This window comes from Doryrhamphus excisus, chromosome 19 (assembly GCF_030265055.1).
Source record: "Doryrhamphus excisus isolate RoL2022-K1 chromosome 19, RoL_Dexc_1.0, whole genome shotgun sequence".
Taxonomy (NCBI): Eukaryota; Metazoa; Chordata; class Actinopteri; order Syngnathiformes; family Syngnathidae; genus Doryrhamphus; species Doryrhamphus excisus.
Window position 1 is genome coordinate 9468419 of NC_080484.1, and position 17643 is coordinate 9486061.

General features: G+C 47.2%; 2 protein-coding genes across 10 annotated transcripts in view; one reads left to right on the forward strand and one right to left on the reverse strand.

Annotated features, from left to right (window-relative positions):
• The first annotated feature begins 586 nt into the window (after positions 1-586).
• nrbp1 (nuclear receptor binding protein 1) lies at positions 587-6846 on the forward strand. The gene is made up of 18 exons (XM_058056515.1): positions 587-1110; positions 1319-1593; positions 1680-1802; positions 2452-2553; positions 2632-2721; positions 2791-2831; positions 2908-3002; positions 3089-3172; positions 3265-3323; positions 3985-4083; positions 4164-4296; positions 4379-4469; positions 4550-4600; positions 5009-5144; positions 5233-5286; positions 5361-5424; positions 5527-5582; positions 5718-6846. Exons 2-18 carry the CDS (start codon positions 1339-1341, stop codon positions 5811-5813), a joined length of 1629 nt encoding a protein of 542 aa, XP_057912498.1. The 5' UTR covers positions 587-1110; positions 1319-1338; the 3' UTR covers positions 5814-6846.
• Positions 6847-8966: 2120 nt separating this feature from the next.
• Positions 8967-17643, reverse strand: part of nhsl1b (NHS-like 1b) — a 71398-nt gene continuing 62721 nt past the window's right edge. For all 9 annotated transcript variants that reach the window (XM_058056112.1, XM_058056113.1, XM_058056108.1 and 6 more), the window contains 3 exons: positions 13436-16594; positions 12530-12650; positions 8967-10148 (listed from right to left, as the gene is read on the reverse strand). In XM_058056112.1, coding sequence (XP_057912095.1) covers positions 9503-10148; positions 12530-12650; positions 13436-16594 — 3926 coding nt within the window. In that variant the 3' untranslated portion in view covers positions 8967-9502. The remainder of the gene's footprint in view (positions 10149-12529; positions 12651-13435; positions 16595-17643) is intronic.

The following is a 17643-nucleotide window of genomic DNA, read 5'->3' on the forward strand; positions in this document are numbered from 1 at the left end:
GTGCATGTTATTGGTGACATTTTGGACTTTTGATGTACGCTATCTATAATGTCAATATTACTACAACAATGCCAATAATAAGAAAATATAGGCTCTTTCAATATATGCCTTACCTCTAAAAGACGCCTGGTACTTTGTGTAGTGGAGTACACTCAATAGAAAATACAGTATACTATCAGAATGGTAGATTGTAATCTTTTGTAGACAAATAATTTTTTTATATAGGATATATTTTATTAGTACAATATTTCTATAACGACATCTAGTGGTAACTTTGACACATTGATACGAAATACTATTGTATGAAACAGGAGGATTGTCAAACTAAGGTTGCCAGGTTTGCGAGACCGGTGTGTAATTTATTGTTTGGTCAGTTCAGGCAGACGTGGTATCGTGAAATCGTTTTAACGTGCAAATATATAGTATGTATTTCATGGTTGGTTTGAGTGAAATTTCGTTATTATGGCAGGTAAAGTGTTTGCAGATAGCAGATGTTGCTAAACCGTGGACCATTTTGAGCAAAGCGGGGATCGAGTGTTCAAAGATCTGGCAACAAGCGCGTGGCTCTGACGCGCCAGCTCTACCCGTGCAGTGTGCATCTGTAACTTGTCGCCATCGTATCCGGATGAGTGTGAAAACTAGCTGCTTAGAAACCTTGAATATGACAACTTAATTATATCATTTACGCCTCTTTGTGGGATTTTAAATGAAACGTTGCTATGTTAGGTTATTGTAAATGCGTTTAGCGGTGTCGTAATGCTGTAGTTATATGAACTGTTACTAATACATATCTTGAGTAGCAGCAAGGTTAACCCAAGGAGCGGTTGGCTGCTTGTGGATGCTAATGCTAAGTAGCTACATTGGCAATTAATTGAATTGTTTTGACTTAATTGTTATTCATATTGTTCCAAGTTCGTCCTGGTTATTTTGGCACGTGTGTCCGAACGGTTATCTTGAGCTAAGGCGCTAGCATCGCCAGGGAAGCTAGCCGCAACTTCACTGAGAACCCCATAAGATTTTTTTGTGGGCTAACGAAGCTAGCTACGGAGCTTGGCCGGACAAAAGTCAGTTAAACTGGAGCTGGTACCGTCACATTTCCTCCTTTAACACGTAAGTATTACATTTGCGTTACGACTAGTCGTATTTTTAACGTTGTTACGCCTTTGTAGCGCTAATGTAGCATTTTGTCAAACGCCAGCTGTTATCCATTCCGGTTGCTAATGCTGTACTAGCTGCCACATAGTCGTTTCATGGAGAAACGCTAGCTTCTTCGGTGTGCGACTATTGATTAAAACGCCTGGGATTTGTTGTCACACAGCGGGCTGCTTGGCGTGAAACATGTCTGAGGGCTCTGAGAGCAAGCAGGCCTCGGACACTGTCCAGGAAGCCAAGCCAGAGCCGATGGCCGCTGCGCCCGCAGGTCAAGGCGTGTCGTCCGTGTCTCCTCCTGTGTCCGTGGTGAGCCAGGCCCCTGCTGCTGCTGCTGCTGCTGCTGCTGCAGCTGCCACGGAGGATGAGGAGGAAGAAAGCGAGGATGAGTCTGAGATTTTAGAGGAAAGTCCATGTGGACGCTGGCAGAAGCGCAGAGAAGAGGTAGGTAGCCGATTTATCCATGCAGAAGAAGTCATGTTATTAACATTACATTGCACTGATAAATTATTACTTTGTCCTCCATGTAGGTGAATCAGCGTAATGTGCCTGGCATTGATAACGCCTACCTGGCTATGGACACTGAGGAGGGAGTGGAGGTGGTGTGGAATGAAGTCATGTTCTCAGAAAGGAAAAACTTCAAACTACAAGAGGTGGGTGCTCTTACATTTGCCCTTGACTCTTGCTGAACACTGTGGATGATCACACTTGTTAGGGGCGGATGATAAAAAACAACGTTCCCTTTTTGGTGATATCTGGCAGTATTGTGTTGTGCAAAGTAGTAATGGATTAGTGATACCACGCCATTGCCAGGAAATGTAAATATTATCTCTCAAGATGCGGTATCTCTAGCGCACCCTCCTTCCTTTGCATTGCTTGTTCCCATAAATTAATCATGTCCAGGGACCATTTTCATCCACCAGCTAGTTTTTTATTGGCCCTTGGCATATTCTTAAAATAAATGACATTTATTATTGATATATAGTAATAGATATTATGCTAATGTACTTTATCACCAACACAAAGCTAAGATGTCCATCGGAGAGGTTAGCATACATTGACCTACATTGTATTAGCATCTTCAATACACAAAATGTATCAAAGTTGTCCCCCACATCCTTTTTTGTGTAAATGAGTGTTTACCAAAAGAGGAAAGAGGATGGGGCGTTAATTGGAGAGAGGCTTTTATTAGTCTTTTCGTATATTTCATATATATTTCAATAGTTGCAATTGTATGCATGTGTAGTATATATAGTATATTCACTATATGCTATTGTGCTGACTTTGTATTTCTCTCTACAGGAGAAAGTCAAAGCCGTCTTTGACAATTTGATCCAGTTGGAGCATTTAAACATTGTGAAGTTTCACAAGTACTGGGCTGACGTCAAAGAGAACAGAGCCAGGGTAGATAGAAAACTCAACTTTTTGCCGTACGCTTGCATTCCAAGTCTGATGTTGACTTGTTTGCGTATCCTGCTGCAGGTCATCTTCATCACAGAGTACATGTCATCTGGAAGTCTCAAACAGTTTCTGAAAAAGACAAAGAAGAATCACAAGACCATGAATGAAAAGGTAATGGAGAAAGGGAGAGGAAAAAAGTGTTTTAATTTTCTCATAATCATATGGTGATATTTTTTCCAGGCATGGAAGCGCTGGTGCACACAAATACTCTCTGCTCTCAGGTTGGCCACTGTTTACTATTAATCTGACACATTCACTTATGCTAACCTGTGCTAACAGCCCTACTTTACTCTGCAGCTACTTGCACTCCTGTGAGCCTCCCATCATTCACGGTAACCTGACGTGCGACACAATCTTCATCCAGCACAACGGCCTCATCAAGATTGGCTCAGGTAGATGACACTGACAGCAGCAGGAGCTTTTAGTCATGGTCATGCTAAAATCATGGAGTTTATATTTTCCACTCCTGCCAATCTAGTGGCCCCAGACACCATCAACAACCATGTCAAAACATGTCGGGAAGAACAGAAAAGCCTTCATTTTTTTGCTCCAGAATATGGAGGTAAAATCTTTGCTGGTGAACTGTTTGACTCACGTGCAGTTATTCCTATTGTTATTGTATTGCATTGATCACAAAACATCCTTCCCCCCCAGCTGTTGCCAATGTCACCACCGCGGTGGATATCTACTCCTTTGGAATGTGCGCCTTAGAGGTGAGAACTTGCATTCAGTCTGCTCCTGGCTCTTTAAGCCACATGATGACAAGGCTTATTTGTGCTACCACACAAGCGAGTGCTCTGTCAGTTGCGATGACACCAGCACTGGACTTGGGGGACAGAACACTTATTACAATCACGGTGCAAACACAAAAATGACAGCACAACATGGAACAGCTAGTGAGTACACACATTGGGCAACAACCAAAATCCACATCATTCAGGTCCCAGCATGCTTTGCAGAACTCCTTTTGTAAAAAGTTGCTAAATTTACATGTTTGGAGTTAACATAGTTGTTGTTTGTTATGCTCCTGTAGTAGCAGTAGTAGCAGCAGTATCAGTATTGTGTTATATCTTCAATCTTCAATGCCCACGTGATCGCAGCAACAACACATGCTAGCATATTGACCAAGGAGTAGGAGTGATGTCCGTCGACATTATGTTGCAGCTGAATGAAAAACCTGTCATGCACAATTTTACTATGGTGGCACAGAACTGGGCAAGTTTAATAGGACCAACCTCACGGTGCATTTGAAAAACATCATGAAGAGACTTCAAACTTTTTTGCAAACAAATTTGCAAAGTGGAAGAAACTGGGAGTAATGACGTCCTGTTTGAGACCTCTGTTATAAACCTGTTTGTTTCATCACTTTGACAGATGGCAGTGCTAGAAATCCAGAGTAATGGAGATTCATCGTATGTTTCTCAAGAAGCCATAAACAGTGCCATTCAGTCCCTAGAGGACCCCTTGCAACGGGTAAGTCCTCTCAGCATGGGGGGGTGTTTGGTACAGATAGACATTCTCCATTGCTTCATGTCCCCTCCTTGTTCCTGCAGGAGTTCATCCAGAAGTGTCTGGAGGTGGACCCCAGCAAGCGGCCCACCGCCAAGGAGCTCTTGTTCCACCAGGCCTTGTTCGAGGTGCCCCTTCTCAAGCTGCTGGCCGCTCACTGCATCGTCAGCCACCAGCGTAAGTGGGAGGATATCGCCACACTTCAACTTCCTGTTTATGTGGCGTCGGCGTATGTAAAAGCCAGCCTCTTGTCTCATAGACATGATTCCAGAAAACGCCTTAGAGGAGATGACAAAGAACATGGACCCCAACCTGGTGATTGTTGAAGGGAAGCAGGGCGTTCAGATGAAGTGAGGCCGAGAGCTTTTATCACATGACATCGCTTTGCTTTATTATTGCTTGGACTAACATTTGGCCTCTTTTGCTTCAGGCTTTCACAGTTTCCTGCCCTTGAGCTGGACAAGTTTCTGGAGGACGTCAGGTAAGGGATGAGCCTGTGGAGACAAGTACTGCCTAAGTGGGGGGGGGGGGGGGGTGTTCTGACTTTTCCCAGCAGGGGCCTCATACTAAAAAATGAAAGAATACAAGGGCTGCTTTGATATTTTCTAAAGAAGTATTATACATTTCATGAAAAACTGCTTCCCAGCTTTGTGACATACATACATTCATTCATTCATTTTGGTCTTCGCGCTTTTTTTTTTTTTCATTTTTTGGCTGTTCCCAAAATAATTGGTATCCATTTTCTCCTTGTATTGTTATGACTTGTCATAATATTTTGACAGGTGTGTTTTTAAATGGATTTATAAACAACACTAGTGTTTCCATTAGCTATATGGCAAAAGCACTTCTGACTCTTGAAGTAATTCCACCTTTCTTTTTGCTGTTTCAGGAACGGGATCTATCCTTTGACCGCATTCGGGATTCCGTGTCCACAGCAGCCTCAGCAGGAGGCGGTGAAGTCACCCATCGTGCCCCCATCTGTCAAAACCCCCACTCCAGAACCTGCAGAACTTGAGACCAGGAAGGTAAGCCAGCCATCCGCTCATTTTGGGCAAGTTAGCATCCCCCTGCGGACGCGCTGATGTTCCATCGCCCACCATCCGCCATCCACAGGTCCTCCAGATGCAGTGCAACATTGAGCCGGTGGACGAAGGCGCCAAGCATCATGTGAGTCACCTCATTTGTCTCGACAAGTTCTTGATTCTTCTTCTGCAACTAAAATGGGACATCTCTCCTCTCAGCTGACTTTGCTGTTGAAACTTGAGGACAAACTCAACCGACACCTGAGCTGTGACCTGTTACCAAGTAAGATCTTATCACTTCAATAGCACCGCCAGTCAAAGTGCTTGTGTTTTTATAGTACAACGATGACCAGCGTGCGTATTTGCATGATCTTCTGTCCTGCAGATGAGAATGTGCAAGAGTTGGCTGTGGAGCTGGTTCAACTCGGCTTCATCAGCGAGGTAAACGCATCACGCGTCACGCAGTGTCGTCCTCTCCAGGAGACACCACACAGCCGTTCATAAAGCTGACCGCATATGATCGCGTATGCTTGAATGGAATAAAGCTAAATGAAATGTCTCCGTGACCTCCACCAGGGTGATCAGCCCCGACTCACGTCTGTTCTTGAAGAGGCCTTCTCCAAGTTCTACAGCCGCAACGGTTCTCTCAACCCCGTCACGGTTTCCTCGTAGCCAAGGACCGGCAGCGGGCGCTCTCTCTCTCCATCCCTCCCTCGGCCGCAGCCCGCCTCTAACTGCCTCATGTGGACAGACCAAGGACAGCGCCTCCTTTGCAGTCCCGTGGTGGGACAAAGCTACCACTAAGTGGTTCTCTTTTATGTTGTCTTCTCCCATACAGTACAGTTCAGTACAGCTCAGTACAGTACTACATAGTACAGTACAGCCATCTGCTTCTCTTCTGTGAGGAAAGCCTAGTCGTCGAAGGAAAACTCACTCGGGCTTATTTCTTTCACTTCTAAAGTCGGGTAATGTTTAAAAGAGAAAGCAGCTACAAAAGAGCCGTATTTTCCTTAAGTCAGTATTAAAAGTGTATTTTTAACATTTTTACTTGTTGAATAGCTGTCATTCTCTGCCCCCCCCCCCCCCCTTCTGCATACCGAAGTGTGTTGTGGTGTCTCAGTCGAGTCTGCTTGTTGAAACTGTGGATGAAAACATGAACACGCCATGCTAGCTTCTCCTAAAAGCTGTATCATATAGATAAAAATCTATTTATTTGTCTTTAAGTGGAATTTACTCACTGAATGTAGCCCCACCCCACCCCCAAATTTTACTTTGCTGTTACTTTCTACCACAAACTTTTACAGGACTGTGAAAAGTGTGACATGGTGAGGCTGCTTTACATCAATGTGAACATGATTTTTTTTTTTATTCTGTCTGCATACGTCTATCTTGCTAGCACAGTTACTTCAGCTAAATTAATCATCTTTAAAATGAAGTGATTCATTTGGGTCAAAGCGTCTTAGCTTGCACAATCCCCCACCCCTCCTAAAATTCTTCCAAATTACCAAATGGCCATAATTGAGAAACAAGTCTTGCCTTTGAACGTCTCACAGGGTGTGTACATACTGACAGATTCTAGTGTGCTTTGGTTGTGCTGGCATCGAGTCTTGTAGACTATATGCTTCACACATTGTTCTACTATATACGTTTGCTATGTTTGCTCTTTTTTTCACTTTCTCAACATTAAAAAAAATCACTATCAGCACTCATGGTTTGTTCAGTGTGATGACTTGACATGAGCAACAAAGCGCATTAAATAAAACTAGAAATAAACAGCCATAACCCTGATGGCTGAACCAAAACCGTAAAATATTGTAGCGTTATATATATTGTGTAGTTCCAAGCTGCTGTTTCATGTGTAAGCTATAGAGGGCAGTCACGTTCAGCATGCTGGTTAGAGCAAGCGTTTGGAGAAAAGGGGGTAGAATAAGACATTGCGGAAGTGTCGGGGAGTGTTCATGCCGGGATGCGACTCAGCGTGCAAGACGGTAAGTGCTTTATGCTGCTGTTACATTTGGGTGTGGGAGGCCATTTAGGGCCAAACACATCAGAAATCTGCACACACACTTAAAATGTACTCTCACACACTGATTTTGGCACATGTGCACCGAAACGGAGCAAAGCACACGAAGCACCTGTACACATAAAGTCACCCTCACACACACTGACAATGGGCGCACACACCTACCTTTCACACGGGCATAGTAGTTTTCTTGTCTGTGTAAAGTTATATTAGTGTGTGGGAAAAATAATTTCAGTGCACCCGGAAGCTCAGGAAGGCACCGAAAACCTCCGATATTACCTCCAATTTTGCGGCTTCAAGATAATTTTCTCTATAATATACATTTTTATCGGCTAAGTTATAAAAACTTCATACTTGACAGACACATTGTTAATTATTTTGCCTAAATTTACATTCTCTAAGAACAAACCGCCTCACTTGCTGGGCACATTAGAGTTTTAGCATGTTTGACTGTATTTTATTCTGAAATTTAAGACGGGAAGTCATAGTATCTGCAACATCAAATGCTTTCCGGTTACACAGACCTGAGCTTCCGGGGGCACTGAATTTATGAATTTATTTATGCACTGATGTGTTTCGCCCTAAACCGCCTCCCATAATGTACAATTATGTCTAATGTATAAAATGCAGTCTATTTAGCTCTGTTAATGATTCCACTTGGCAACATTTGTATTTGTCTTTACTTGTCATTGTCAAGTATTTTTTCCAATTTTTTATGTACAAACCACTTCCATCCATCTGTTTTCTATGCCGCTTATCCTCAATAGTGTCGTATGCTGGAGCCTGTTGTACTAGTCTTAAGTACTGTCTATAGTGAAAGGTGTTAGTAGTTGGGGATAATTAGCGCCCTCTTCTGGACATTTTAGGGAGAATCAGCGCCCTCTGCTGGGTTATTGTAGACCTGGCACGTGCAACTGCACACCCTCGTGTGTGGTAGATCGTTTTTCCCATTATCGTCCCCTGAAGTCCTATTTTAAAACTTTTGTATTTCTGTCTTTACTTGTCATTCTAAAATATTTAAATTTATACTGGTATTTTATTTATGTACAAACTACGCGATAAACCGTACTAGTATTGAGTACTGTATTTAGTGAAACAGTGTTTTGTTGGGGATCATTAGCGCCCTCTGCTAAGAAAGTGTTATTCTTGTATATTTTAACATCCACGTGTATGTTTCGAGGCCGATCCTTTGAAATGGATTGAGTTATTTTGGCGTCCTTTCTGTTGTGACGCAATTAAGCTAGCTTGATTGCAGGGCCGAAAGGAGACTACGACATAGTATGCTAATGAAGACCTTGCTGAATTGCAAAAATAATCTACATTCAATAATAGTATTCTGAAGAAAATAGTCGTAGATACGCGATTTGACGTTGCTCAGCACTGTTTTTTTTACAGTAAAATATTGCCAGAACCCCCTTTTTGTTTAGCTTATGAAGGCGTTTTACCTTAAATAAACTTCTGTTGGGAAAAATGCAATTGGCAGAACAGCGCCCTCACCTGGCTGTGAAGAGGCACAGTACACCATTTATCCTATGTGTTCGCCAAGTTATCCTACATCATGGCATTCAGTCAAATTGATCAAGTACCATACCATAAATATAATTATGGTACGTCTGGCAACAAAGATAATAGAGGAGGATTCATTGAACAATATCAACTTATTTTTGTTGCTCTGCTGCGTTTTATTTCCAAGTGCTGGCATCTTTATTTGCTACCTTTGTGCCCTTCCGGTTGAGGCCTTTTATGAAAACATTTAAAGTGATGTAAGAAGCAATGAAATAATCCATAAAACAGGCAAAATGTCACTTAAAACATTCCTTTTCTATTTATTTACATACACAACAAATATAAAACTGTAGTAGGATAAACTTTTAAAGGTCATAGAGGTCATTTAGAAGCGGTATTGGCGGGTCGGACAAACTGTCATGTTGTGTTTACATCCAGCTTTTCAGTTCATTTGTTTGGCTCTTTGGTAACCACGACGACCACGAGGAGATGACCGGGTAAGAAAAGGATAACTTCTTCCACACAGACGTTGCTTGCTTTGAGTAAAACGTTCTTTAAAAACAAACACACAAAGAAAGAAGAACTATGCACAGTGCAACATCTACAATAAAGTCAACTGATGGATGATTTGAGGCTATCGTCACTAGGTGGCAGCACTGTGTTGTGACAGCATTGAAGTAAACGACAATGAAAAACAAACTGGGTTTGAAAGATGAAAAAAAGTGTAGTCCCAAAACCTCACATCAGAATGTCTTTGCCTGGGCAGGCCTAAGGGGGCGGGGCCTGCTGCTGGCTCCGCCTCCTGGTAAGTATGATTGAGGTTCTGCTTCTTTTATCTATCGTCTGCTAAAGTGCCGTTTGAGTCTTTGAGGCTCTCCGCTGTGTCCCCGTACTCGCTCTCAGCCATCTCACCATCTCGCTCGCAGATGACCGTCATGGGGCTGCTGAGGATCCGACAGCGGGCGTTATACTTGCTGCTGGCGGCCGAGGGCGGTGTGCGCGAGCGTCCGTACTTGCTGCCGCACGCGGGGAAGGCGGTGGACGTTGGCGAAGACAGAGCCAGGGCATCATAGCGGTTCCACTCGTCTGCCGCCCTCTTACTGCGGCTGGGGGAAGCGCAGGGGCTGGAGACAGTGGGCGGCGAGGATGGGGAAGCGGCAGACCCGGGAGGGTCCGACACGCCCTCGGATCGCGGGCGCTGGCAACGGGGGTCCGTGGAGCGCAGCATCTCGGCGGCGGACATCCTGAAGCTGGTCTCTGAGCGGCTGCCCTTCTTCAGGAGGAGCGCTTTGAACGTGTCGCTGCTGGTGGATGACTTGCGAAGGTGCCGCTGGATGGAGCCCGCCTGGCGCGGCGACGGCGACACCGGACCCGGGGACGCCGCGTTGGTGGGCGTCAAGGGTGGGGACTGAGAGTGACTCCCCGATCGGGACTTGTCCTCCTCAGACTCCCTGCGACCAAGAACCTTGCGCTTGGACCTGTGGATGACAAAGTGTTAGTGTTAACTGTCCATTACTGCCACCTACAGGACTGAAGGGAACCGGTTTGTGGTGGGTTACCAGGGTCTGGCCCCGCTGTTGGGCCTGTGCTCTAAACGAGTGCTTTAGTTGTTTGTGTGCTGGTGGCTTTTCACAAAAGATTATGCCGCAATCACTTTGGCCCCACATCCCCCCCCCCAAAATCTTTGGCCCAAATGTTGCCATATGCCCGCTCCGCCCCGCTCCCAGCCATCACTGACTTAGCCTGAAATATGCAGCGACTGTGAGGGTGAGGATACATTTATCATGGAGCGCGTCTGATCAGATTTGATGGAGAAATGAATGAAAGTGTTTACAAACGTGCCCGAAGCGTTTTTAATCACAAAAAAACATTCATCCCCCCCGCCCTCTTAGCGGTTGCACTCAGCCTGCCAGCATAAAGCCACGACGAGCAGCAAACAAGGGATTAGGGCTTGCAGTGAATCAGCCTTATTAATGTCAGAGGGTCCCGTCGCTAATCCTGAAGCAACCACGTCAACATGGCCGACTAATTACAGGAGAAAGGTGCAGCCGGGGATGGAAATGATACACGGAAAAACGCGTTTAAAAAAGGGGAGAACTGAAGGACGGCGTGAGACGCAATCCCTAATCCTCAGATTACATCTCCAAAAGAGAGTCTGAAGGTCAACCAGGTACATATGAGTCGGTTTGGGGAGGGGGCGGGGTAGGGGAAAAAAAAAAAAAAGACAGTCAACTCCAATATGAGCTCGTGCCCTACATTCAACCTCGCAGAGTTACATAAGCGCTTCCTCACACACCAGCACACACACACCTGAATGCAGACGAGCCGTGCGGTTAGCGGGGCACGAAACTGCTGGAATGTCGGGACGCCGTGACTATGCTTTTATTGGCGGATGCTCTGATTATTACTTAGAAAAAATCTTTAAGCTAATTTTATGTATTTTTGGACTTATTCACTATCAAAGATGCAAATAGGTGATGATGCAATTTCTCAATAGAAGAGATCATGTTTGGTGCAGTTTTAAGATGAAAAAAAACGATTTGGCATTGAGTATTCCTATTGGTGTTAAGTACAACGTTAAGTTTGTTTGCGTTGAGTTTGGCTAAGGTCGTAAATTCTGTAAATGTTACATTATAGCACACTGTAGGTACTGTACTGGAATTTATTTAAGATGTGTAGCGAAGCCACTCATTTAATATCTTTTTTATCCAGTACTGTTCTCCATGAAGTGGCGAGTGATTGGATGTTCATCTAGCTAGTTCAACTCCAAAAGTAACGGTTAGCTCTCAAGAGCGTTTTCTCATGTTTGGTACTCATGTTACACATATCGGTTGATATCGGTATCGAAATTGAGAGTTTGGACAATATCAGTGTTCGCCATATCGGACATCCCTACTAGAAACAAAGCAAAAATGTTAAAAAGTGGATACTAATAACATTGCTTTGTGTTTTATATACAACAATAAAAAATATGAACACTCAACATCATTTACCATTTTTTAAAATATCAGCCCTTTGTCTTCACTTTAACAGGTCGCCGAATCGATCACGGAACATCCAAACAAAACATACTAACACTCATCCTGTCTCCCATGATGTGTTTATGTGTTCACGGTTTCAACATAAAGTCAATGTGATCCCATGAAATGAATTTCCTGCGCTCGGTCCAAAACTGCGGCGGCACGTGAGCGTGAAAACCGAAGCGGCGCGCCGCATGAGAAATTTATGTGTGTGTCCCGCCCCCCCACCACCCCTCGCTCCTCCCCGACTTTGAACAGCAATATATGTCAGCGAGAGAGAGAGAGAGAGAGAGTAAGCACGAGCGGCTTGCTGTCTGTCATCCCCTCTCCAGTGGCCTCTAACCCAGATGAAGCCCACCGGGTGTCGACTGGCTTAAAAAATGAATGAAGTCTTTTTGTTGTTGCGTGTCTGAGAATAAGACGCTCACGTTGTGTATTCTAAATGGTGAGATGTCGTCTAAAGAGAGATGCTAGACATGCGGCGACGGGACAGTGTTGGCGTAAGTTACGACTGTGAGGAGGAGGAGGAGCAGGAGGAGGAGGAGGAATGATGGCATGGTGGAGCCCAGGAGAACCACAACAAAGTGTATATAGGAAGTAAGACGCAATATAATCAGTGAGTCATCGCAACTTAAACAAAATGGAGTGCAGTACTTGAACGCAACCAGCAGAGGCGCTGTTGATTGCCAAATGTAAAGCTATGGTAAATGGAGCTATTCCGCCAATACACTAATAGCGGACGTTAGTTTTACCCTATTGATCATGTGTAGTTGTAATAGTATTAGTAACCTTCATGGAAATAGGAGTTCAGAACATTTATAGAGAGTCGGGAACGGTACCTGTGAATGGCGGCAAAGAGGTCCTCTGTAGTCCGAGTCCGTGTGGGAGTCGGGGTCACCATGCTCCCCTCCGGAGTCCCGTTGAGAGATGACTCGGCCGTGTTGGATTCAAACACGTCACCTGCGAGGAAGACACATGCCGGTTACACGGTGTGCGTCTCTGCCGCCGCCGCCGTCTGTCTGCCTTCCTCTGATGGGCCGTCCTCTTCCATTCTCCAGCTTTTCTCCTCCTTTTCCTTTTCCAACCTACTCGCTGGCGTCTTTCCCGAGCGCCTGAGCCGCCGGCTGCGAGCGGTCTCACTTTACACTCTCTCATCCTCCCCTTCATCCCTGCCTCCCTCCATGTGATGCCGTGGAGCCCCTCCCCCCTATCGCTACAACCATGAAAAGCCCCTGGGATGTTAACCCCCGCCCCCCCCTGTTTCTTTACCTCAGAGGGAAGGGGGAAAGATAGGGAAGAGCGGGAAGGGATTAGATAGTAGACATGGAAAATTGATTTGGGAACAGGGATGAATGAAACCCATCCACTTGCTATATTGCTTATCCAGTTCCGGGTCGAGGCGGGGGGGTGGGGGTGGAGCACCCTGGACTGATTGACAGTGGAAGGCAGGGTGACTGTGGATGGGCAACAACTCCGTCCACTACATGAAGTACTACAATACCAGTGGATGAAAGGAGAGGAGTTTGTGTGTAGGCTCTGCTTTCCTGCTGATAAGCACCCCCCCCACCCCACGTCTTAAAAAGCTAGTGGCTTTAACTTTGGCTTCCTTTGCTATAGGCGGAGAGAATGAATTTCACAGCTGTCCACACAGAGTGGGCACACCACTACTGCAGGATTAAAGTAATGGGCTTAAACTAATGCTGCATCAGCGTTTAGATAAATAGCAATCAAGTTAAATGACAAACCTGCATCCTCCTCCTTGGAGCTGATGGACCCTGCTGAGCTACTCGTCTCATCCTCGTCGTCGTTGTCGTCAGGGGTCTCCCCGTTCTGGCAGGGTTCTTGGTCCAGGCTGGCGTTCTGGACCGCAGAGATATGAGACTCAGACTGGATGTCTGTGGACGTGTCGCTGCTCTCTTCTTGTGGCTCGGAGCTCTCTAAACTTTCTTCATCCTCCCCAAGCTCCTCTTCTTTAACTTGTGGTTGGGATGCATGGACGACTTTGTCTTCAGCTTGGACCGGCTGAGGGCTTGGCGGCGGGACAAAAGAGAATTTGGGTTTCTTGGCGATGATCGGAGGCTTCTGTTTGGTAAAGAGACTCGGCAATACTTTCTGTTCTTCGCCGTCTTCTATTCCGTTTAAAAGAACACAGCCATCTTCAGGTTTTCCATCGCCCAGACAATGGGGGGTGTCACCCGTGGTGCTACAGTCTAAGGACAACTTCTCCATAAGGTTGGACACAGGCGAGGGACTAAGATCACATGAGTTCATCAGCACCAGGGAATGAGACTTGTCCGGGTTGTCTATCCCTTCCTCCTGAGCTTTGGACCGCTCCTGGTCGATGTCAGCCTCCTCCAGGCGCCGGACTGATCGTAGCTGAACACTCTGTAGAGCGAAAGGCGTGATGAGGGGCATGGGAGACTTTGTGGGACTGTTTGGAACGGTAGCTTTTGGCGCTTTCTTGACAGCGGAAGGGGTGGAAGAGAAGGAGACAACAGCAGGCAGTGGAGGAGGTGGTGGGGGTCCCGTGAGAGACATAGGGGCTGGTGGCGGGGGTGGAGGACTAAGGCTCCCATTGAGCGACACACTGGGGTGAATTAGAGTTTCAGGGGATGGAGGAGGTGGGAAATCCGGTGAAATGGCGCAACCGAGTGGCGGGGTCTGGGTTTGAGCCTGTGGCGTGTGCAGCAGTGTGGATGCTGGGGGAGGAGGAGAAGCGGGGGAGCGTACATTCATGTTTGGTGGCAGAGGAGGAGGGAATGGCGGCGGTGGGCTAAGGGGGGTGTTTGGAGCTGACGACGAGGTCACGGGCACAGGTGGTGGCGCGGGATGCCCACAGCTTTTGAGAGAGTCTGAGGTGTTGGAGGAAAGAGAGGTGGAGGAAGAGGACATAGATATGGAGGAGATGAGAGATGATTTCCTCTCAGGAACTTTGGGCTTGGGTCGACTGCCTGAGGGAGACATGGACCGGATGCCAGATGGCACCGGTGTTCCAGCTGTGGGGGTGTTGGACTGGCTGGAGTAGCCGCTGGAGGGGGACGTGAGTCTGTGCACTCGTTCTGGAGATGTTTTGGGCTTCACCTCCACTCTTTCTTGCTGCCCTGGAGCGTCTTGTTCCTGGTGGGTCCCATCAATCTCAGTTCCGTTCCGCACTTCTCCTGGTGGAGGCCTGGTTGCCATGTTATCTGTATGAGCTACAGGTGTCTGCGCACTCTGGTCCCCGTGGTTACGAGGGTATTCCATGTAGTAGCCCCAAGAATCAGCGTAGTCGGAACGCAAGCTGCTGGTGTCACTGTGAGCGGGGGTCACGTGGCACAGCGAGTAGGCATTGGACACGCCCATTCCGTTTGCACTAGTTGCTAGCGATGTCGCGGAGCTCCCTGCGCTGATGCTACTCTGACTCCGTGGACGAAGCACCCAAGGGTCATCGTAGTCACTGCTGGGGCTGTGTGACGGCGAGGACGGCGACGCGCCTTTCCCTTTCCCAGGTCTCAGCCCCATCTGGAGACTCTGCTGCAATGTGGCAATCAGAGTCTCATTCAGCATGGCATTGTTGGGCTCGCCGTTACCACTAATGGCGCTCACACCACCAAGAGGCTTTTTGGGTCCAGGTCTTCGCTTCAGGGAGTCTGTGCGAGCCGGAGGCAGCGGGGGTTTCTTGGACTTGCGAAGGGAGATGCTGCGGGCTAGGGAGCGATCGCTATAAAAGCTTCCGTACTCGTCCTGATTGGACATCTCGCGGCACTCGTACATGCTGTGTCTGGTGGCCCGTCCAGCGCCCGCCGCGTGTCCGCTACCGTGGCTGCGTGAGCGCAGGCCTGAATCCAGGTGCATGGAGGTGTAATATCCGTCATTGTCCTGGGAATAGAGTGAGCTGGAGTCAGTAGTTGTCCTGGACGACACCTCCAGGCTGTTGTACAGCTGGTTGATGGGCGTGGAGGAGCTAGAGGTCAGAGTGTGGTGGGGAGCTACCACATTTTCCGGGGCGTCGTAGATCCACTGCTCGTCTGTCTGACACGAGGGCGGCGTGGGTGCCAAGGTGCTGTGACTGTGCAGGCTGTTGTCCGATAGCCCAGACTCCTTGGCGGGTGCCGCTGCACCCCGACTCCCTTCCAATGACGTGTGAACAGGAGTGGAAGTGGCCAGGGCTGGACAGGTGGCACTGTGGGTGAAGCCGGCCGGACTGGAGGTCAGGGAATCAGTGGAGGAGGCTAGACCAAGACGTCGAGCTGTCGGGTAAGCCGAGGATGGCGAGTGGGAATGCTGTCCAGTGTTGACGGTGATGACCTCGGATGAGCTGGGCAGGGTGGCATTGGGGATGAATGAGGTGGAATAGGCGGCATGCGGCGAAACCACACAGGCCTGACCGCCACCCCAGTCGCTGGACCGCGTCCGCCTCACCTCCTGCGACTTGGGTCTGGGTAGGGTCCCCGTCCTTGGGACGTTCCTCATATGCACAACTGTATCGTCAGCCTGAAGCTTTCCAATCTGCCTCTGGAGAGTGTTCTGTTCTTCGGACTTGATGGGAGTGCTACTATAGATAGGATCGGCGCTGAGTGACACCCGAGCGCCCTGACGGGGCAGACTGTGAAATCGGGACGGGTCTCCGTTATGCTGATGTGACAGCATCAAGATCCCAGAGCTGTCGCTGCTGGAGATGGATATACTTCCTGTTGAGGAGGAAGCAGAAATGCCAGCCAACTGGGCAGCGATACCCTGTCCTCGCTGAGCCCGAATTCTCCTCATGGACGGTGGTACAACTTTCGCTTCCTCTGTCTGGCAGCTTGAATCTCGGGTTTGGGAACGTCGGAGGGTGGAGTTGACGCTCCCGACCCGGCCCAAAGTGGAGTACTGTCCTGGGATGAACATGGAATGGGGGCGTAGTTCTCCACCACGTCCTTTTGCTGTCAAAACAAAAAAAAATATGATAAGCTTGATAACAATTCCCTGGTAGTTCAACTACCTGTGACTCTTCCCTCCAACTTCCACACTAGCTTCACAAGGGAAGCTAATGAATTAGATTTTCTGCAACCTTGTCTGATGTGATAAGTTCTGGTCTTGCTCATTAGAGAGGAAAGGATATGAGAAGAGACTCCTTAATAAGTTTAGCCTTGTCTACAGGAAGGACAAATACTCCCTTGGGGTCATTAGCTTGCAACATGCAGATACATGCACATGCATACCATACACAACACTCAGGTGGTCATGCAGGATATGCAATAGCCACACAATAAATAAAACATTTTAAAGAATGAATCGTCTCCTCTGCGATACTCGCCTTCCAAAACATAGACTTGCTCCTCTTTCACCCTCCCTAAAACACGCATCAACTCTACACTGTCGCTGCAGCTGCTGCTGCGATAGATTAAACTGCGGTTCTGCTTGGCAAGTCAGCGGCTGGTGCAAAGGAGAGGGAGCGATGAAGCGCCAGGACAATTAGGCGTCAAGGCATTCAGAGGCTGTCGTCAGCCGCTGGCCGCTAACAAGACTTTAAAGCTCCGTGCCTGTCTTCCGCCGGGATGCTATCGCAAAAGAGAAATGACTTTCTCCTTAAGCGCTGCGGCCGGGCTACAGCGAACGCAGAGCATAAATAATCATTAAGCATGCGGTGGTGCTGCATGGCACAGGTCACTTGAGAAGAAGAGCCTAAAACCTTTATTTGTGAGGAGATCAGGCGGAGATGTCGGATACTTAATTAGTGTATTGGTTCTAAAATCCAGCACCAATGCATGTCTGTAGACGACAACAGTGTATCCCACTGGGTAGGCAGTGTATCCCACTAACAACACAGGCAAACTTTTTCCACAGAGAGTCGCATACAGAAACATTGAAGGATGCTGTGGGCTACTCTGATACAGTTTGTACTTACTAAAACTAATTCAATGTACATATGTGAAGCTATTTGGACAAAGCAAACTGATGTCATGTCTAATAATGTTATTATTAACAATGG

Coding starts and splice junctions, on each gene's coding strand:
- nrbp1 (XM_058056515.1), top strand. CDS start 1,339: ATGTCTGAGGGCTCTGAGAGCAAGCAGGCCTCGGACACTGTCCAGGAA. Junction 2,832..2,907: donor CAAATACTCTCTGCTCTCAG/GTTGGCCACTGT, acceptor TTTACTCTGCAG/CTACTTGCACTCCTGTGAGC. Junction 4,601..5,008: donor AAGTTTCTGGAGGACGTCAG/GTAAGGGATGAG, acceptor TTGCTGTTTCAG/GAACGGGATCTATCCTTTGA.